General features: G+C 38.8%; 2 protein-coding genes across 2 annotated transcripts in view; both read left to right on the forward strand.

Moving 5' to 3' along the window:
* LOC106082742 (probable G-protein coupled receptor CG31760) overlaps positions 1–7,911 on the forward strand; it is a 172,821-nt gene extending 164,910 nt beyond the window's left edge. Inside the window, exons 11-13 of the mRNA XM_059364632.1 lie at positions 5,337–5,586; positions 5,667–5,881; positions 7,824–7,911. Of these exons, the coding sequence (XP_059220615.1) occupies positions 5,337–5,586; positions 5,667–5,881; positions 7,824–7,881 (523 nt within the window). The 3' untranslated portion in view covers positions 7,882–7,911. The remainder of the gene's footprint in view (positions 1–5,336; positions 5,587–5,666; positions 5,882–7,823) is intronic.
* LOC106082743 (probable G-protein coupled receptor CG31760) lies at positions 7,893–20,966 on the forward strand. The gene has a single exon (XM_059364633.1). The coding sequence runs from the start codon at positions 8,128–8,130 to the stop codon at positions 8,677–8,679; it is 552 nt and encodes a 183-aa protein (XP_059220616.1). The 5' UTR covers positions 7,893–8,127; the 3' UTR covers positions 8,680–20,966.
* The last annotated feature ends 1,730 nt before the right edge of the window (positions 20,967–22,696 follow it).

The raw sequence follows: 22,696 nt of genomic DNA on the forward strand, positions 1-22,696 counted from the left end.
CAAACTTTCAACATACCAGTGCGCCATACGTCAACACTCCCTATTTCTTACCGAATATTCGCAGGACTTTTCTCCGTATTGCTTGGAATTTTGAATCTAGGACTTGGCCCTGGTATTTCGTCTCCTTCGACAAATGGAGTGAGGTCTCATCCAAAAACGGGAATGTTAACTTTTATCTCAGGTTCAAAATCATTAAAAATCATAATCCTTGGCGTCGTCTCCAACACAAATCTCGTAGCCCTTCTTGTCTCCTCTCTGAATTTTAAAAGGAAATTTACCTTGGACCTGCAACATAACATCGACCACATATGCGATTAATTTTGCGCTATCATTGTTGAAATCCAATACCGCATTGTTTAGCACGAGGCTCCAGAGAGTCAATGAGAATACACTTCCTAGAGACATTCCCACTCACTTACTCTTGAGGAACGCTTGTTGTACCCCACTCAATTATCTCTCGCTTATAAAGGGTTAAAAAAACACATAAAATTCCGAGAAATGCATGAAATCTTTGCTTGAATCGATAGTATGGTCTATATAATTAGTTTGAACATTATTTTATTTAAATGCTTACAGTGACTGCGCCTCAAATGGTCCATCCGCTTAGTCCATTTTTGGCATACTCTTTCCAACATTTCGGACAGTATCTCACGACATGAGCTTAAACATAGCCCCATAGTCGTTAAATAGCACGATCTAGGCGGCCAATTGACCGGTCCCGAACGTTAAATTAAATGTTCACCGAACTCGCCTCTCAATAAGTCCATTGTTATGCGTGCTGTGTGGCATGTGGCACCGCCATGCCATTGCCCGTCTTTAATACACTGGCACTAAGGTTAGGACGCAATACCAGCCTTCAATCGACTTAGGGGCGTGGAATGGAGAATAATTAGGGATTTCTGACATCGATTTCATTTCTCTACGTTCCTTTTTCAGTATATTTAGCCTATCCTAACCTAAGGTTTATATTTAGATATAGCTACCACATCCAAGAGGTGTCGCACTGCGGCACGCCGTTCGGACTCGGCTATAAAAAGGAGGCCCCTTATTATTGAGCTTAAACTTGTATCGGACTGCACTCATTGATATGTGAGAAATTTGCCCCTGTTCCTTAGTGGAATGTTCATGGGCAAAATTTGCAATTTTTTACCATATAGTATGTAAAGCAGATCTTTGTTATGACTTCATGGGCTCACGTTAGGCTAAATGTATCCATGTATTTCTAGCTCCAAGTTTTAAATGTCTTAGGCTATGTTAGGTTTAAGTGGCAGTCTGCCATCAGACTCACTTAGACGTTTTCGTCCATTGTCATACCACATTGTTATATAACAGAAGAAGGAAGATGCCTTCTAGTTCCTACCGTTCCAGATCGCTTTAAAAAGCCCAATATCTTGGGAATGTTCACATCCGCTAAATCAGAGAGGTTCTTAAAGAAACAAGAACCTTAAGTGGAACTCCCTCTGATTGCTAGTGCCGGACTCACACACAGAAGGTGTTCTATATTCTCTTTTTCTTCGATGCCCTTATAGCTTCTGCAAAAGTCGTTGCTGGCATTCAGTCTGTCAGCATGTTTTCCGATTAGACGGTGACCTGTCATGACGGACGCAATGACTGAGACGTCTGTTCTAGCCAGTGACAGCAAAACGATAAACCTTTTCAAGTCTAGATTAGGCCACATAGTTCTAGAATGCTCACAGCCCCCTCTTTGTGACCATCTATCATTCGTTGTCCTTCGGGCCTGGTCCTGAAAACTTAGCTTAAATGTCGCTAGAGGCATACCCACCGATTCCAGTATTCCTGGAATGTGTAGGGTAGTTCTTGGTTTCGTAAGCTCATCCGCTTTACAATTCCCTGGGATATCTTTGTGGCCCGGCACCCAGAACAGGTGAATTTTGACCTGTTCACCCATCTCGTTGAGAGATCTGCGACAGTCGTGGGCGGTTTTCGTGTTCAGAAATACGTTCTCCAGGGATTTAATGGATGTCTGAAAAGATATTTATGCCAATCGTCGTAATGTCATTATATCTTAGCCATTCCACTCTTCTTTAATTGCAAGGAGGAATATTTTCGTGCGATTACTTTTTACAACTTTCGGGGTGGATTAACTCAACAACAGTGCATCAACCGATATCGTAGTTCCAAAAACCATTGATGCTGTGCGCCAACTGATATTGCAGGATCGTCATGTGACCTATCTTGAGATTGAGACAAACTTTGGCATTAACAGTCAAAAAGATTTTTTCACATTGAATACCACATAACTTGTTAATCGCTCAAAAAAAGGCTCGTGTCGATTAGTCGAAAGAAATTCTGCAAAAATACGAAACAACTGCATTTTTGAGCACTCAAAACATCGATTTGATGAATCATCTGCCGTATAGTCCTGACTTGGCACCGAATGACTTATTTTTATTCCCGTACGTAAAAAATAAAATGAGAGGTCAACGTTTTTCGATACCTGAAGAAGCGGTTGATGTGTTCAGAATTCACGTTTTGGAGAAACCTCAATCAGAGTGGCAAAAGTACTGCGACAACTGGCTCAAACGCATGCAAAAGTGTATATATCTTAATGGGGAATATTTTGAAAAACAATCAAGCTGTTTTCGAAAATTAATGTTTTTCTGTTCTCTAAGCCCGAAATATGAACCCTCTTATTCACAAATATCTACTCTTAATCTATTTTTATACCCTCCACCATAGGATGGGGGGTATACTAATTTCGTCATTCTGTTTGAAACTACTCGAAATATTTGTCTGAGTGCCCATAAAGTATATATATTCTTAATCTTCGCGACATTTTATGTCGATCTAGCCATGTCCATCCGTCTGTCCGTCCGTCTGTCTGTCGAAAGCACGTTAGCTTCCGAGTAAAGCTAGCCGCTTGAAATTTTGCACAAATACTTCTTATTAGTGTAGGTCAGTTGGTATTGTAAATGGGCCATATCGGTCTATGTTTTGATATAGCTGCCATATAAACCGATCTTGGGTCTTGACTGCTTGAGCCTCTAGAGTGCGCAATTCCTATCCGATTGGAATGAAATTTTGCACGATGTGTTTTGTTATGATATCCAATAACTGTGCAAAGTATGGTTCAAATCGGTCTATAACCTGATATAGCTGTCATATAAACCGATCTTGGGTCTTGACTTCTGGAGCCTCTAGAGGACGCAATTCTTATAAATCGATCTCTCTATTTTACTTCTTGAGCTCCCAAAGGGCGCAATTCTTATTCGAATTGGCTGACATTTTACACAGGTCTCCAACATATAATTTAATTGTGGTTCAAACCGGACCATATATTGAATAGCAGAGCAAATCTTTTCTTATATCCTTTTTTCCCTAAGAAGAGATACCGGGAAAAGAACTCGACAAATGAGAGATTCGGCCCGGCCGAACTTGTTTAATATATTTTTCATCAAACCCAATTTTGGCAAAGCTAATGCGAGCACTACAATTTCGTATATATAGTAAAGGCATAGCATAAATCGCACCTACATTGAGTATTCTTCAAGATATATGAAAGAAAATAGCAACTTGTGGATGAAAAATGTTATGAAGTAAATAATAATGTTACACTTTATGGAAAATATGCCAAATTTTAATTTTTTTCTGAAATTTCAGGTTATGAAGTGGATAAATTTTGATTGAAAGGGACAAATGTGCAATGTTTTTCTTTTAATACTCGTACAAATAATAACACAATTTCAAAAATGCCGACAATACCTTGAAGAAAAATTTCAAAACAAAATTTCTTGCAAGGCCAGTAGCTCATAAACCTTTAGGGATTTTCAAGATTTATAAGAATCAAGGCGTTTGACTAGCAATTTAAAATTTGACATTTTTCAAGCCATGGATCAACCTCGGGACCCACTTATTGGAAAACCTCTCAACATTGACTATGTTAAGTTTCGTGTGCCTATCGCTATTCGTTTAAAAGTTTAAGAATTATATCCAAGATTTTTCAGCACTTTGGCAACACTGTGCCTTGTCTCCTAGTAATATTTATGTACTCTCAAAATTGTACAAAAAGTAGCACAATTTGGCAAAAAGTCGTAAAGTTGCGTAAATTAAGAGAAGTCGCGCAAAAGTCAATCGCCTTGAAAAGGGTCGGAATTTCAAACTTTAATTGCGCAACGGAAACACTGGATGGGGTTATACTAATTTCGTCATTCCGTTTGTAACACATCGAAATATTCCACTAAGACCCCATGGAGTATATATATATTCTTTATCGTCATGACTTTTTAATTCAATCTAGAAGCCCGTCCGTCTTTTGAAAGCAAGCAAACTTTGGAAGGAGTAAAGCTAAGCGCCTGAATTTTTATACCCTCCACCATAGGATGGGAGTATACTGATTTCGTCATTCTGTTTGTAACTCCTCGAAATATTCGTCTAAGACCCCATAAAGTATATATATTATTGATCGTCATGACATTTTAAGTCGATCTAGCCATGTCCGTCCGTCTGTCTTTCGAAAGCACGCTAACTTTCGAAAGGAGTAAGTCTAGGTACTTCAAATTTTGCACAAATACTTCTTTTTAGTGTAGGTCGGTTGGGATTGTAAATGGGCTATATCGGTCCATATTTTGATATAGCTGCCATATAAACCGATCTTGGATCTTGACTTCTTGAGTCACTAGAGAGCACTTATCCGATTTGGCTTAAATTTTGCACGACTTGTTAGGTGATGACTTCCAACAACTGTGCTAAGTATGCTTTAAACCGGTTCATAACCTGATATAGCTGACAGGTTTTGATATTGCTCCCACGTAAACTGATATACCTCTTGAGCCTAAACAGGTCGCAATTCTTATTCGAGTTGGCTAAAATTTTAATTTCTCGTGTTACCTCCAACCATTACCCTAGTTGATAAAAATCGATCAACTGGTTTTACTTCTTGAGACTCTAGAGGGTTTAATTCTTATACCATTTGGTTAAGATTTCGCACGAAGACGATCTCCAATGCATATACCAGATATGGCTCATACCAGATATGGTACATAACCTGATGTAAGTCCTTTATAAACCGATCTCTCGATTTGACATCTTGAGCACCTACAAAAAGCAATTCTTATATAAGCATATAAAAACCCATTGAAATTTGTTATTATGAGCTCCCACTTTAGTTTCTGCCAATAAAGGGACAACGTGCAAAGAAATTGACATATGCGATCCATAGTGGATTCGGCCTGGACGAACTTAGCACACTTTTACTTGTGTTTAGTTTAACTCCTTAACTTTGTAACGTTCAAATACGAGCAACATCTATCGAATTTTATCAAGATATTGTCTCCATTGAAGTTCTCAATTGATTACCTCACTTTTTTCTATTACAGCATTTTGATATATCCCGAAGCTGGTCCTGATATAAAATACACTTTGGGTTTTATACGAACCCAACTCTCAACAACCACCACCATTGCTCTAGTATTTGGTCCGAAAATATCACGTATCTTCAAAGGTCAGGGTGACAAATGGGATCAAAAGGCCAAAGTGCGTAGCATAACAGCATCGTTTTCGCTGAATGGTGTGGGCCTGGTGCCAGACGAATCTCCCGACTTGTATCAGGAAAATGAAGAACTTAAGGTAAGAATCTTAGTGCTATGCTTCTGCTTCTCAAATTTTATTAAATTGGCTAATGATTTATTTTTTATTCTCTTTTGCAGGAGCAAATCCAGAAATTAGCTCATCAAATAGAATTTATGAAGACTGTACATATGCAAATCAATAACAGACATTTGAAACCGAAGCCCGGTGGTTATTTTACCATAACCTCCACCTCTTTCCAGGCACCATTCAGTAAAAATAATATGTCTTCTACCCAAACGCAAACCTCTAAGGGAGGTGGTGATGAAACCCAAACTGCCTCCCTAAATAAAGGGTAAGTCTAATAACAAGAGCAAATGAAGTGAGTGAAAAGAGAGTCAAGAGATAACGAAAATATCCGAAACTTTTATACTTATATACATTTATTGAGTTCCCCAGTAGCTTAGTTGGTAGGCACAAGGTTCGTGAGTACGCTACTCACCAGAGGTTTTGTTCTGTTGCCACCGTTACAACCTACCACAATATATGGCTCTTGAAGCCCCCACACTCAATTTGAAAATTCTTCTAACCAAAAGCGAAACGTGTCCCATAGTGGTAGGTATGTTGTAGTCTCTGGCTTTTCTTTTCCATTGCAAAAAATCTCCGATCATTACGGGTAGATATAATATACCGGAGTTCAGACTCTATCCTTGGACGGGGTCACCCTGCGGCTGTCGAAGGAGGAGAAGTACCTAGGCATAGTCCTCGATTCGAACACCGAGGAAAGAAGCCGTAAAGTACTGTGTGCTTTTTACTCCTGCAGGAGGATGTTCGGTAGGAAGTGAGGGGTGACTCCCAAGATGATTTATTGGATGTATACGGCCATCGTGAGACCAGTACTGGCCTATGGAGCACTGGCATGGTTGGACGCCGTAGGGAGAAGGACGCGTTTAGGCTGAGAGATTCTGGGTATGGATACGGAGGGTAGACTGATGAGGATCTCCGACTACCTGGCACCAGTGCCGATTGGAATGAGGGCATTCGCGATTCGTTTTTTCTGAGAGGGACGAATGGAGGGCGGATGGTGTACTTGAGGAGGATGAGACATCGTTCTACACCAAGGGCTTCAAGATGGAGTCAGGGACTGGATTGGGGGTCTACTCTGATGCACTCAATATCAGTATGTCTCTGAGATTGCCGGACGAGTGTACCGTCTTTCAGGCTATTGCAGTAGCCGCAAGAGAAATTCTGGCAAGGGGCTTACCGCCCTCGAAACTCAGAATTTAATGTGGATAGATGCGTGGCGGACTGTTTGGAATCCCTGGATAGACCCCGGGCCCACGATGTGATGCTGACATGGGTTCCTGGGCATGAAGGAATTCCAAGAAATAATAGGGCGGACGAGTGCGCCAGGAGCGGTTCGTCTGCGCCGGGCGGAGCAGTCATCGGTCTTGCCTACGTGCCATTTATCAAGCTTCTGAACACTGTAGAGGGGATGGCCAGGGCCGCGTCGGTGGCGAGTTGGGACACGTTAGATGGTTGCCGGACTGCGAAGGCGCTATGGCCGATCATCGATCGGAGGAGGACGAGGGAGTTGCTGGCGTTCGATAAAAAGTCGATGAGTGCTTTGACAGGGGTCATAACCGGGCACTGTGTCAAAGGCAGCATGGCGGCTCGCATGTCGATACCGCACAATGACTTCTGTAGGAGTTGCCTCAATGAGGATGAGAAGGAGACTATTGAGCACTTGCTGTGTTCCTGCCTGGGTCTGCAGAGACGTAGGCTCTCCTTTCTGGGAAGCCGTTTCTTCTGTGATCTGGGTTAACTTGCGAACGTACCTCTGGTATCTCTCCTGAGGTTTTTGAGAGAATAGGATGGTTTCAACGCGGGGGGCCACAGGCTCCGGCGTGGGTAGGTCTGTGCTGGCTAGGGAAGAGCGGTTCTTCACCTCCCGCTCGGGTTTCTCCACTCGTCCTGTCTTTCTGGGGAGCCGTACGAGTTCTCACATTTTAATTTTTCTTCCCTTTCTCTCTCTAGGGTACCACAATAGGCCAAACTGGCCTCCGAGTGAACTAACCATTGGTGGGCGACCCATTCAACCCAACCTAACCCAGCTCGTCTCATAGGAGAAACAACAAGAAAACACAAAGTTTTGTTATTGAATAAATGTTTTATAGCAGTTTTCTAATCATTGCTTTATTTGTTATAAAATTACTCTAACTCTTGACTTTATCTTTAATCCTTTGGTCACATTACCCGACATGAAAGTCTTCATTGCCTGTCGTTTTCCATTTCAGTTTCCCCACCAATTTAACACCTACTAAAACAAAATCCAAGACAACCGAGAAAGTTTGACGAGGTCAACGAAGTGAAAAAGATTGCTCAAATGAATTTTTTATTTGGACTACAAACGAACCGCCACAACAATACCATGTGGACACCGATGCCAGCCAAGTTGCCGATGAAGAGACTCAAAAACTATTTCAACAATTCAAGAGCGTTTTCGGTACAGATGCCGACCTAAATCTCTACTATGCTCTCAATGGCGCTGAAGAGGGTGACGACAGTGAGGAGACAGTGGCTCATGTGCGCTTTGAACAAATGTTGGCCGAACTGAACGAGTTGACCAACTCATCATCACCAACTACAAAGACAGTGAGCACAAATCTTTCGCCCATCAGTACCACCGATGGCATAGATCCCATATTTGAGGAAATTGTGGTAACACCATCGACAAGTTCTTCGAGCTCCACATATGGCGAACGCACGCCAACGCCACCTTATAGCGAACTAATCAAACGTGCCAGTATTCAGCATATACAGCTGGCACCAGGTCTGCTACCAATCTTTTATCCTCACTCCCAATTGGAAACGGATGAGGATGAAGAGGGCATAACCATTACCGAAATTGTTGAGGTACATCGCATACCATCGGCGGCTCTTTTCTCCATTGCTGACAACAACAATCCATCGCCATTGACAACAACGACACCCACAATAACAACAGCTCCCACCACTACAACAACTGGCAATAGCAACGACGATGAGGCCGATATCGAAAGTAATGTAAACAACAATAACACCTCGTGTTCGTTGTCATCGACTTTAACCGATAGCAAAACATTGGATGTTCGTACACCTATTGTGGTCTAAAGTAAAAAAAAAAACAATAAACGGAACAATTAATACAACAACAAGAAATGTTAGTCAATAATAAAGAGAAAGGAGTTTTTGCCTTACTTGCTTTTTAAAGATTTGAGATATTGGAAAAAGAATTTTCGAAATATATGGTTTCCAATAAACATTTCTTCATTAAGTGAGCGCGGGTAAAACTCCTCCCATTGTTATGTTCACTATTGATGCAAAAAGGACAAATAATTTTTTTTTTTTTATAAAATTCCTTTGATTAAAAAAATTTAAATTTCCTCAAGACCCAATAAAGTATTTTGACATTTTAAGTTGATCTAGCCATGACCGTCCGTCCGTCTGTCTGTGGAAAGAACGCTTACTTTCGAAGAATTAAAGCTAGCCGCTCGAAATTTTGCACAAATACTTATTATTAGTCCAATACTTATTATTGGAGGCCACCTTAGCGCAGAGATTAGCATGTCCGCCTATGACGCTAAACGCCTGGTTTCAAATCCTGGCGAGACCATCAGAAAAAATTTTCAGCGGTGCTTTTCCTCTCATAATGCTGGCAACATTTGTAAGGTACTATGCCATGGAAAACTTCTCTCCAAAGAGGTGTCACCCTGCGGCACACCGTTCAGACTCGGCTATAAAAAGTAGGCACCTCATCATTGAGCTTAAACTTGAACCGGACTGCACTCATTAATAAGTGAGAAGTTTGCCCCTGATATAGCTGTCATATACACTGATCATGAATCTTGACTTCTTGAGCCTAGAGGCTCAATCTTGAACCTTGACTTCTTGAGCCACAAGAGGGCACAATTTTTATCCGATTTGGCTAAAATTTTGCATTACGTGTTTTCTTATGATCATCCACATTCCATCAACTGCGACAAATATGGTTCAAATCGGTCCATAAACTGATACAGATGCCATATAAACCGATCTGGGATCTTGAATTCTTGAGCCTCTAGAGATCGCAACTATCATCCGATTTGGCTGAAATTTTTTACAATTATAGCTTGAATCGGTCTTTAGCCTTATACAATTCCCCTATAAACCGATCTCCCTATTTTACTTCTTGAGCCCTTAAAAGGTGCAATTCTTCTTCGATTTGGCTGAAATTTTACACAATAACTTCTACCAGGGTCTCCAACATTCAATTTAATTATGGTATAGCTCCAATAGCATAGCAATTCTTTTATTTTATCCTTTGTTTGCCTAAAAAGAGATACTGGGAAAAGAACAGAACAAATGCGATTCATGGTGAAGGGTATATAAGATTCGGCCCGGCCGAACTTAGCACACTTTAACTTGTTTTAATTGACTTAGGTCTCAAAGTCAAGCTTTGGACTTCCTTTTTGTGAGCTTTTGGCGTACAAGCATAGCCACAAATGGAGGCCACAATAACGAAACATATTTGCATATCACGCTAAATGCAAGAGTTCGAATCCTAGCAAAAAGTTCAAGTTTTACTGGCAGTCAGTAATCCGACGCACTTCAACTTTTTTGTCTATTGTGATTTCGCAGGAGTAGGAGAAAGAAAATGCTTTCTAGTTCCTACCCTTGAATTAGCCATATCGCTTGAAATAGCTAAATAACTTGCGAATGGTGACATCCGCTAATTAAGACAAGTCTTCCAAAAAATAAAAGCTTAAAGTAGAACTCTTCTTCTTGCCAGTGCAGGAAACACGCGCAGCAGATATTCTATTTTTTCCTCAACGTCCTCGCAGCTTCTGCAATAATCGTTACTTGCAACCTTTAGTCTGTCATCATGAAAGACTTCTGGTCTAACCAACTTGAGCAAAGGGGTAGACCTCTTTACCTTTAAATTGGATGACAAATCTTGGAGCGTTTATAGCTCGTATTTCGTGACTATCTTACATCCGTAGGGATGTAATGTTGAAGTGCCGTCTACCAGTTCACAACACCATATTGTATTAAAGGTCTAACAAATGGAGTATTCAGCCAGTCTAAAATGTTGGATTTGAAGTTCAATTTCCTGGCAATTATCAGGTCCTGGCTAAAGAATTCTTGACTCATTCACATCTTTCGTTGGAGAGAAATGTATATCCAGGAGTAGTTCACGTGTTTACTCACTAATCAATATCCATACGTTGTCTGACTTCTGAATTTAACCTATCGTAATGGGTGTGGAGAATGTGATTTTTCTTAGAGGCCTTGAATGTGTTTTCCTCCCGCCACCAAAGGATGGGGGTGTATTCATTTTGTCATTCCTTTTGCAACACATCGAAATATCCATTTCCGACTCTATAAAATATTGTACATATATACTTGGTCGTCGCAAAAATCTAAGACGATCTAGCAATGTCCGTCCGTCTGTCTGTTGAAATCACGCTACTGTCTTTAAAAAGAAGAGATATTGAGCTGAAACTTTGCACAAATCCTTTTTTGTCCATAAGCAGGTTAAGTTCGAAGATGGACTATATCGGACTATTTGTTAATGTTGTTGTTATAGCCACAATTTCATGTGGAGATGGCGATCCTCGTCAACCTCCTGTAGGTGAGCAAGCTTGTTCCGCGGGAACAAGATGACCATTGGTTATTTAAAGGCGCCAATAACTCGCTTTGTCATATCGAACACCAAATGCACTCAGTATTTGCCCGCCCTCTAATTGAGAATCCGCTCGATACCGCTGATTGTCCGCGACAGCCTTATTGAATTCGGCCCAGATCAGTCCAGATTTAGATATAGCTGCCATATAGACCGATCTCTCGATTTAATATCTTTGACTTATAAAAGGATAATTTTAAAATTTAGCAGAACGAGTTCTGTTAGGCCCTTCGACATTCGTACTGAGTATGGTCAAGATCGGGCTATATTTAGATGTGGCTGCCATATGTACCGATCTCCCGATTTAAGTTCTTGAGACAGTAAAATTTGCAATTTGACACAGTGGGCTGTGTTATGCTCCTCGACATTCCTGTCCAATACGGTTCAGATCGGTCTATATTTGAATATAGCTGTCTTATACATATACCGATCTCCCGATTTAAGATCTTAGACCCATAAAAGGTAAAGTTTTGTTAGACCCTTACATAGCCTTCTTGAATATGGTGGAGATCGGACTATATTTAGCTGCTATGGGTTCACAAATGATGTATTTTTTACTGTATTATGACGAAAGGTGGTTAATATATAAATCCGAGGTGGTGGGTATCCAAAGTTCGGCCCGGCCGAAGATAATGCCTTTTAACGTGTTTAGCTAGCCCTTGTCTTCTCAATTCACCGTTATATATGTCCCAGGTCTGTGGTGTCCTTGTTGAGTCTTCTGTTGGCCTTCCTTAGACCAACCACTGTCAACCACCATGTCGGTTGCCTACCTTTGGGTTTGGTCCTACGATATGCAGAAGTTAAGCGAATTATTCAGGGCGTTCGTGATCCGCATCATATCAATGTCCTCTACAATTTCTACTACTTCTTCTACTTGGGTGGAACCCTAACCTAAATCACCCACTTTCTGTTTAGCGAAGATATCACTTTCCAGTATTTTCACCAAGGCTGAAACTAATGTTTCGATGATCGATAAGCAGCACACTCCTTGCATTAACATCTGAACATCCCCGAACCAGATGATGTACACAACAAGGTTCTTCTTATCTGTAGGAGCAGCTTCCAACAGCAACTTTATGTTTGAAGGGGGCTCCTCTGAATTGTGTGCCATGTACAGAAAATTAATGCCAAAGCCGGCTACTACTACATATGAATTCAGTGCTTAGCGTGCATAGTAAAACGATATGAGAAAGTCAAAGATAACTTCTGAAGATGGCCGTTGACCGAGCCAATTGATGTTTGCCCTAACATTATACCATTATCAACATACACAACACAAGGTGCACAGAAAATTTACGTTGTCTGGCATATATATATGTATATTCAAAGTACCTACCAAAATTTATGCCATTTTTATACCCACCACCATAGGATCGGGTATACTAAACTAGTCCGTCCGTCCGTCTGCCTGTCTTTCGAAAGCACGCTAACTTTCGAAAGAGTAAAGCTAGGCACTTGAAATTTTGCATAATTACTTCTTATTAGTGCAGGGCGGTAGGGATTGTAAATGGGCCAAATGATCTTGACTTCTTGAGCCTCTGAAATTTTGCATGAAGTGTTTTGTTCTAACTTCTAACAGCTGCTCCAAGTATGGTTCAAATCTGTGCTTTACCTTTTATAGCTCCCATATAAACCGATTTCGGATCTTATTTAGCTAGAGGGCGCAAATATTATCCGATTTGGCTCAAATTTTGCAAGAAGTGTTTTGTCACCTGTTACCTGTGTATAAACTGATATATCTCCCATATAAACCGATCTCAGATCTTGACTTCTTGAGAAGCTAGAAGGCGCAACTATTATCCAATTTGGCTGAAATTTTGCATGAAATGTCTTGCTCCAACTTATAACAACTGCGACAAGTATGGTTCAAATCGGTGCTTAACCTGATATAGCTCGCATATAAACCGATTTCGAATCTTGACTTCGTGAGCCTCTAGAAGGCGCAATTATTATCCGATTTGGCTGAAATTTTGCTCGAATTGTGTTTGGTATCACCATCAACAATTGCGTCAAGTATGGTTCAAATCGGTTAAAAACCTGATATAGCTCCAATATAAACTGATCTCCCGATTATACTTCTTGAGCCTCTAGAGGGAGCAATTCTTATCCGATTTGGATGAAATTTTGCACAACGACTTCTTGTATGACTTTTAACATACGTGTTATACGATATATGCCTGAATCGGTTCATAACCCAAAATAACGTCCATATAAACAGGGAGACCTGTTTTATTCTTTTTATACACACCACCTAAGGATGGGGGCATATTCATTTTGTCATTCCGTTTGCAACACATCAAAATATTCATTTCCGACCCTAGAGAGTATATATATTCTTGATCAGCGTAAAATTCTAAGACGATCTAGCCAAGTCCGTCCGTCTGTCTGTTGGAATCACGCAACAGTCTTTAAAAATAGAGATATTGAGCAGAGCTATGCACAGATTCTTTTTTTGTCCATAAGCTGGTTAAGTTCGAAGATCGGCTATATCGGACTATATCTTGATATAGCACCCATTTAGACCGATCCGCCGATTTAGGGTCTTAGGCCCATGAAAGCCCCATTTATTATCCGATTTTGCGGAAATTTGGGACAGTGAGTTGTGTTAGGCCCTTCGACATCCTTCTTCAATTTGGCTCAGATCGGTACATATTTGGATATAGCTGCCATATAGACCGATCCGCCGATTTAGGGTCTCAGGCCCATAAAAGTCACATTTATTATCCGATTTTGCTGAAATTTGGGAAAGTGAGTTGTGTTAGGCCCTTCAACATATTTCTTCAATTTGGCCCAGATAAGTTCAGATTTGGATAAAGTTGCCATATAGACCGATCTCTCGATTTAAGGTCTTGCGCCCATAAAACGCGCATTTATTGTCCGATTTTGCTGAAATTTGAGACAGTGAGTTGTGTTAGGCTCTTCGACATCCTTCTGCAATTTCGCCCAGATCGGTTCAGAATTGGATATAGCTGCCATATAGACCGATCTCTCGATTTAAGATTAAGCGCATTTATTGTTCTAAGTCGCCGAAGTTTGGGACAATGAATTGTGTTGGGCCCTTCGACATTATTCTTCAATTTGGCTTAGATCGGTCCAGATTTGGATATAGCTGCCATATAGACCGATCTCTCGATTTAAGGTTTTGGGGCTATAAAAGGGGCATTTATTGCCCGATTTCGCTGAAATTTGGGACAGTAAGTTGTGTTAGGCTCTTCGAAATTTTTCTGCAACTTGGCCCATATCGTTCCAGATTTGGATATAGTTGTCATATAGACCGATATCTTGATTAAAGTCTTGACCCCATAAAGGCGCATTTATAATCCGATTCCACTGAAATTTGACACAGTGACTTATGTTAGGTTTTTCAACATCCGTGTGGTATATGGTTCAGATCGGTTAGTTTTTAGATATAGCTACTAAAAAGATCATTATTTTGTTATACACAATTGAACAATGACTTGTACCGATTAGTATTTGGTCCAAATCGGAACATATTTCGATATAGCTGCTATGGGGCATAAATGATGCATTTTTCATCGGATCGAAAGGTATATACCCGAGGTAGTGGGTATCCAAAGTTCGGCCTGGCCGAACATAACGCCTTTTTACTTGTTATTTATCGAGCCACTTTCTATTTCTTGAGCCACTATAGGGCGCAGCTCTTATCCGATTTAGCTGAAATTTTGCACAATGAATTCCACTTTGGTCTCCAACAGCTAACCAAAGTATGACGCCAATCGGTTCTTAACTTGATATAGCCGAATTAGCATTAGGATCCTTTGTTTGTCTATAAAAAGTGATATAGGCCAATGAACTTAAAAAATGCGATCAATGGTTGAGGGTATATAAGATTCGGCCCTGCCGAACTTAGCCTACTGAAATTTATAAAAATCGGTTCGGATTTGGATATATGTAGCTCCCCTATATCATTTGTTAACCGATTCATCCGAAATTTGGCAGGAATGAATTTTTTTTTATGACTCTTGACGACGACTTCCACAATATACAAAGAGTTTGGTCGCAATCGGTTTAAAATTAGATATAGCCCTCATATATATGCTGCTCCGATTTTGAGAAATTTGGCTTAATTGTTTGTACCCAGAATAGATCATTGGATATGCTCCTTTAGGGGTTATTGATTTTTTATATTTTATTATATTTGCAATATTTTAAAGTTACTTTCCAAACAAGTAAAAATGTTCTCTTTGCCATCAATAGTAAAAGATAACTGTCAGTGTTGGTTTTGATGTGTTTAAACAAAAACAATAATTGCAACCGCAAAAAATAACCCAAAAATAGTACCCCCTCCATCAAAGTTTCATGTATTATTTATCATTTGCATATTGCCCTGGCGAATTATATACAAAATGTCATATACTTAACTTTCTACTTTAATTGAATTAGCACTGATTTCTATTAAAATTTGTATTGTTGAGACATGTTAAACATGTTGAACTAGTATTACTTACGATAAGGACATACATATGTGTATTGAAAAATCTTTTCTCGGTTCCAACCTCAGTTGGCAATTTTGTTGTCACTTCTGAATTTTTAAAATGTTATATCCGTTTATAGACGTTGTTGTTAAGACATTAATTTAAAACTATTATCAGATAATAATGCATATGTATGCACTTGTATTTAGTTAAGACTTTCATCATTATGTATTTGTATGTATTTTATAAAAATATGTCAATTAATTCATTTCATTTATTTTAGAAAAAAATACATTTTTCGTTTCCAATTGCCATTACATGAGGTTTACACGGGGGAAATAGTTTCACTAAGAGCAAGCAAATGACATTAATCCTCGATTTCAGATATAGAAGACATTCCAATATTGTTATACCCTCCACCATAGGATGGCGGTATACTAATTTCGTCATCCTGTCTGTAATACCTCGAAATATGCGTCTGAGACCCCATAAAGTATATATATTCTCGATCGTCATGTCATTTTAAGTCGATCTAGCCATGTCCGTTGTCCGTCTTTCTGTCCGTCCGTCTGTCTGTTGAAAGCACTCTAATTTTTGAAGGAGTTAAGCTAGCCACATGGAATTTTGCACAAATACTTGTTATTAGTGTAGATCGATTAGTATTGTGAATGGGCCAAATCGGTCCATGTTTTGATATAGCTGCCATATAAACCGATCTTGGGTCTTGACTTCTTGAGGTTTTAGAGGGCGCAATTCTCGTCCGATTTAACTAAAATTTCGCACATAGTATTTTGGTATCACTTCCAATAACTGTGCTATGTATGGTTCAAATCGGTTCATAATCTGGTATAGCTGTCATATACAATAAATCGATCTTGGATCTTGACTTCTTGAGCCAAATAGAGCGCGTAATTCTCATCCGATTTGGCTGAAATTTTGCATGAGGCGTTTTGTTATTACTTCCAATAACTGTGCTAAGTATGGCGTAAATCGCAATAGAACCTGATATAGCTGCCATATAAACCGACCTGGGTTTTTAACTTCTTGAGCGTCTAGAGGGCGCAATTCTCATCCGATTTGGCTGAAATGTTGTACAACGGCTTTTCTCTTGACTTTCACCATACGTGTCTAATATGGTCTGAATCGATTAATAGCTTGATACAGCTCCAATATAAACCTATCTCCCGATTTTGCTTCTTGAGCACCTACAAGCCGCAATTCTTATCCGAATGAACTGAAATAATACACAATGACTTCTACAATTTTCTGCATTCATTTATGGTCCGAATCGGACTATAACTTGATATAGCTTCAATAACATAACAGTTCTTATTCAATATTCTTTGTTTGCCTTCAAAGTGATACTCGACAAATGCGATCCATGGTGGAGGGTATATAAGATTCAGCTCGGCCGAACTTAGCACGCTCTTACTTGTTTTTTATTGTATTAAAAATAGACTATATGCATTAAAGATATTCTTTGTGGATAGGTTTACCTATTGCCTAATAAAATGTACCTCGTGTACCTGCAGTGTTACGATCTAGATCAGGTCCTAGCTATTCCATAAGGGGATTAAGGAAGATTCGCAGATTGCTATACAGTGATCCCAAAAAGGCAGTGGCACCTAATTGATAGGCACATAGGATTAGTCAAACCACTCAATGAAACAATCCCATGGCGATCGATCCCATGTACCGGAACAAGATGGCTTACCTTCAGAGTTGGACGAGGATCTCTACCTTCACATACGAATGTGGCTACAACAACAACATGTAAGATGGCTTCCTCTTCGAGGGGCTAGTGTTGTTTAGAGAAGACCAAAGATCTAGCCAGAGACGAGACGTCTAGCTGCTTGACTACATCCAGTGCTGCTTCTGCTACTTACTTAGTTGGTTATAACAAAACGTCTTTTCAACTGCCCGCCTCAATCTTCTGCACCTCTTCTCAAATAGCATCTTCATATGGCATTACAGGTCTAACAACTGCAGTATACAGCCAGTGCACGACACGCGGTTTAGACCCTTCAAAGCTTTGCCAATGATTCTCTTACAGGTGTATAGGGCAAGAGTTTCCTTTCTTGGCCTTCCCAAAATGTTGCATTTAAAGTTCAGTTTCCTGTCCAGCAACATACCCTGGCATTTTGTGCTTTCAGTAAATGAAAGGTTCTCTCCTACCTAGGAGACAGTGGCACCGTGAGTAACTTATGTCTCACGCTAAAATTAACAACTTTCAGATTCAAGCCTAGACCACTTTCTCGAAACTCTCTCTCTCTCTCTCTCTCTCTAAGAGTGCATGGAAACTTTCCCTTAACCGCAATAAAACTCATTCTTCCAGAGACAAGAACATATTGTTAACATGGCTTTATATTAAAGTAGTGGTGTCAATAAGGGTAGAAAGGGTTCTTCGACGCCGATACTCTTCATCAATGCAAATTGGTCCAATGTTTTACGATGACTTTTGCTCTCAAACACTCCAAGTACTACCTCATCTGCATTCGGGTAGTATTAGAGTAATTTTTTTCTGTGGAGAAGTATCTTTGTATCTCTCATCTCCCTGCCCAGTCCAAAATAGCATCTGTTAGCCAATATTATCCTTCATTTTAATTCAATTTTTAATAATATAAAATTGCTGTCTAACCAAAGTAGTAGCTCCCAACTTTCTCCTTTTTATACCCACCACAATTGGATTAGTATACCCCCATACTAATCTAATCTGGAGGCCACCATAGCGCAGAGGTTAGCATGTCCGCCTATAACGCTGAACGCCTGGGTTCGAATCCTGGCGAGACCATTAGTGACCATCAATGTAGGGGAGACAGTACACCTACTTGTGGTGTCCCTCTTCTGAATCAAGTCAAGTTATTTATGAATAAGCTACTGCTTTCCCAGAAAATATGTATTCACGCATAGTTCTAGTGTTTCCTCGCTAGACATTGTCCATACATTCTACTGGAAAAAGCATCACGGATAAATGTTAGCTTATGTTAATAACATTTGTGTAGAACTCAGCATGTAAATCTTCTCTACTAAGATGTATCACTCAGTGGCACGACGTTCAGACTCGGAAAATGAGGGATAAAATGGAAGTTCCTTTTCTTACACTTAAATTTGAATCGAATAGTACTATATTCTACAAGAGAAGTATCCTCCCTTTACCCTACGGAAATGTCGAATTTTGTCTTCGCCACCTTGAGGGTGAGTTTAGTTGGGTTAGAAGGGCACATGAATTCCATTTGTAGCGCTGAACCTTCCGCTCTACGTCTTGTAGATTCAACTTGATGCCTTTGGTCCGTGAATGTCTATTAACAAAATGCCTGTACGATCGCTAACTGATTCGCATTTTTCTTCACAAAATCACTCTGAAATTCTTATTTTTTGAAAAATTCATTTATTGAATTAATCTTCTTTAAGCTAAGTACTGACTTCAGAATATCTGAAAAGTTTGTTTGAAATCAATTCAGATTTAGATATAACTCCCATATACATGTTCGTTCGATTTTGAGATATATTGCAATAAGGTGCTCATTTGTTAATCGATTCTCTCGTAATTTGACAGGAGGGATTTGCTTATGACTTCCGATATTACTGGTGAATTTTATAGAAATCGGTTCAGATATATCGCCCGATTTTCACTTTCAGAGCTGCTGCAAGCGCATTTATTGACAAATCTTGCCAAAACTTTGTACAACACTTTCCTCGGCAACTACCACAAGGATTTTCTTAGACTCTCGACATTATTGGTGAACTTCATAGAAATCGACCCAGATTTAGATATAGCTGTTGCCACCGTTGCGCAGAGGTTAGCATGTCCGTCTATGATGCTGAACGCTTGGGTTCGAATCCTGGCGAGACCATCAGAAAAAATTTTCTGCGGTGGTTTTCCCCACCTAATGCTGGCAACATTTGTGAGGTAATATGTCATGTAAAACTTCTCTCCAAAGAGGTGTCGTACTGCGGCACGCCGTTCGGACTCAGCTATAAAAAGGAGGCCCCTTATCATTGAGCTTAAAAACTTGAATCGGACTGCACTCATTGATAGGTGATAAGTTTGCCCCGTTCCTTAGTGGAATGTTCATGGGCAAAATTTGCATATGTATATCGCCCGATTTTCACTCTAAGAGCCACTGCAGGTTGCCACTGCAATATTTGAGAAGTTTGCTCGAAATCGGTTTGCATTTAGATATACAATAGGTCCCATTTATATGTTCGTCAGATTTCGGGTAATTTGCAATAATGTTACAGTTATCAACTGTAGATAATACAGTTTGCACATATTTGCTCGTTTTATTTATAAAAAAAAACTTTGTAGAGCTCTTATTGAAAACCCCTATTCATTTTGGGCCTCCAGGGGACGCAATTCTTATGCAAGCATATGGATATTCTTGTTATAACCTCCCATTATTCTATTTTAGTTACTGCCAATAAAGAGAAACCGTCTTTAGACTTAACGATTCGGCCCAGCCGACCTTAACACCCTTTGTTACTTGTTTTTGCTATCATACAGTCTTGTGTTTTTATATACGCACACCAGAACAAAATCCAACAGGCTTAGAAAAATCTGTATTTGTTATGAGTGCATGTGCCCATCGCTTCTCTTCCCAACGTTTACTCAAGCAAATGAAAAATCTTCATGTATTGGCTATGGAATTTTTATTTTACATTTTTTTTTTCATTTCAGCTTTCTCTTTGAGTCCCTTAGCGAACATCATAATTCGAACAATAGACACATTCATTCACACATACGCAGACATACTATACATAAAATTTTTTTAAAAAATAATTTGCTAACATTCTCTAATTTGAGCAATATTTTTCACTTCGTTGTGCTAAATATAACAGAACAATATACTACATAGTCTCAAACATAACTTAAACATAACACACATACGTACATACATTTGTATTATGTCACATGTATTTGCTTTGTAACCACTCACACTACTATGCATATTAAGTTTTCTCATATTATTACTGAATTTATAAAAAAAAAACACACTTATTCATAAATTTTTGCTAAACTCACTCGCCAATATTAAAATGCATACTTATAAAAAAATAATTCAAATTTTTAAAGAACAAATGCAAATACCATATCATTACAAATATGAGTCACTTTATGAAGCACTTAAAAAGCAACAATTTTTTCAAAAAATTAAATTTTACACAATTGACTAGATACAATTTCTTGTTTCGAAAAAGAGAGTTTTGCTCAAATTCGTTTTGCCTTTTATTGAAATACAATAATTTTGTTAACATAATCATAACCCAATAAGAAACATACAAGGATGACATTTGTTCAATGATATTATATTTTATTAAATTTAATATAAGGATATTCTCAATGATTAACAGCACTTTTTATGAAAATAGCAGTGAAACTTCTGTCCCATGTATGAGTGCTGTACAATTCAAGCTTACTTGAGCTCATTCTCCTAAGATTGCGTTGATTTTTCAACAATTAATTTATTGTTTGTTGAAAATTTTAAAAATATATATTGAACAAATGATTATCCTTATTCATATTAGCTTACTTACCCTTTCCACTCACATTCTCACAGTATCGCACACAGCCCCAACAAATTTGAATATAAGGTCGGAGATGGGAAATGTTAAACAAATAACAAATAAACAAAGCAACACCGTTTTCTAAAAAAAAAACAAAAATTTAAGAAAAAAATAATTACAAAAAAAATACAAGTATTACTGAATGTTAACATGATTTTTAGTCATTAGTTATAACAAAGAAAAAACAAACACAACTTAAACTTATACCATTCGTATTGATAAGAGGAAAATAATTAACAAAATTGAATGCAAACATTCTATTTTCAAATAACAAATTATTATAAAAACACAAAGAAGATAAAACAAAAAAAAAATCGAATTAAGTTTTTAATTGCGACAAAAACACAGGCTATTCGCAGTTATATGAAATCAAATAAATGTCTGCTAAAATAAAACAAATGGTAAAAATAACCAAAACTGATAATATGAAATGTTAAACAGATTTATGTAAACTTGCAATTGTCATTTGCAAATGAAATATAGATTTAAATGTGATAAAAAAAGAACGTAATTTTATTTAGCAATAGCTGGACAGGACCCGCTTCGCTTCTTTTACTTTATATGGAACAAAACTACTTTGCAAATTTATTTTCAACAATTAAAGAGCTTTTAGTGAAATACCATGCTACGAAAATATTGTGGTGCCTAAAAAGTAATTGCGGATTTTTTAAGAGAAATTAAATGCATTTCTACTAAAACTTAGAATGAACTTTAATCAAATATATAATTGCCATTTTGTTCGATAACCTTTTGCCATCTTCCTGGCAAATTTAGTATTCCACGCTTATAGAACTTCTGGCCTTTATCTGCAAAAAAATGAACCAAGTGCGATTTTATAGCCTCATCATTGCCGAAAGTTTTACCATTTAAGGAGTTCTGCAAAGATGGAAATAAATGGTAATCTGATGATGCAAGGTCAGGGCTATATGGAGGATGCATCAAAAGTTCCCAGCCAAGCTCACTCAGTTTTTGGCGAGTGACCAAAGATGTGTGCGGTCTAGCGTTGTCCTGGTGGAATATGACACCTTTAGGATTGAACAATTCTGGTTGCTTCTCCTCGATGGCTGTATTCAATTTGTCCAATTGTCGACAGTAAACATCCGAATTAATCGTTTGGTTCCTTGGAAGCAGCTCAAAATATACCACACCCTTCCAATCCCACCAAACAGACAGCATAACCTTCTTTTGGTGGATATCAGCCTTTGAAGTGGTTTGAGCTGATTCACCATCTTGGACCATGATCGTTTTCGACTAACGTTGTTGTAAACAATCCACTTTTCATCTCCAGTTATGATTCATTTTAAAAAGGATCGAATTCATTGCGTTAAGGTGCATATCACAAGCGTTGATTCGGTTTGTTAAATGAATTTCTTTCAATACATGTGGTACCCATATTAAAATTGACGCCAAACAAACAAATGTAAACAAAATTTCGCGCACTTTTTTTCTAAAGCAAGCTAAAAGT

This window comes from Stomoxys calcitrans, chromosome 3 (genome assembly GCF_963082655.1).
Source record: "Stomoxys calcitrans chromosome 3, idStoCalc2.1, whole genome shotgun sequence".
NCBI classification, from domain to species: domain Eukaryota; kingdom Metazoa; phylum Arthropoda; class Insecta; order Diptera; family Muscidae; genus Stomoxys; species Stomoxys calcitrans.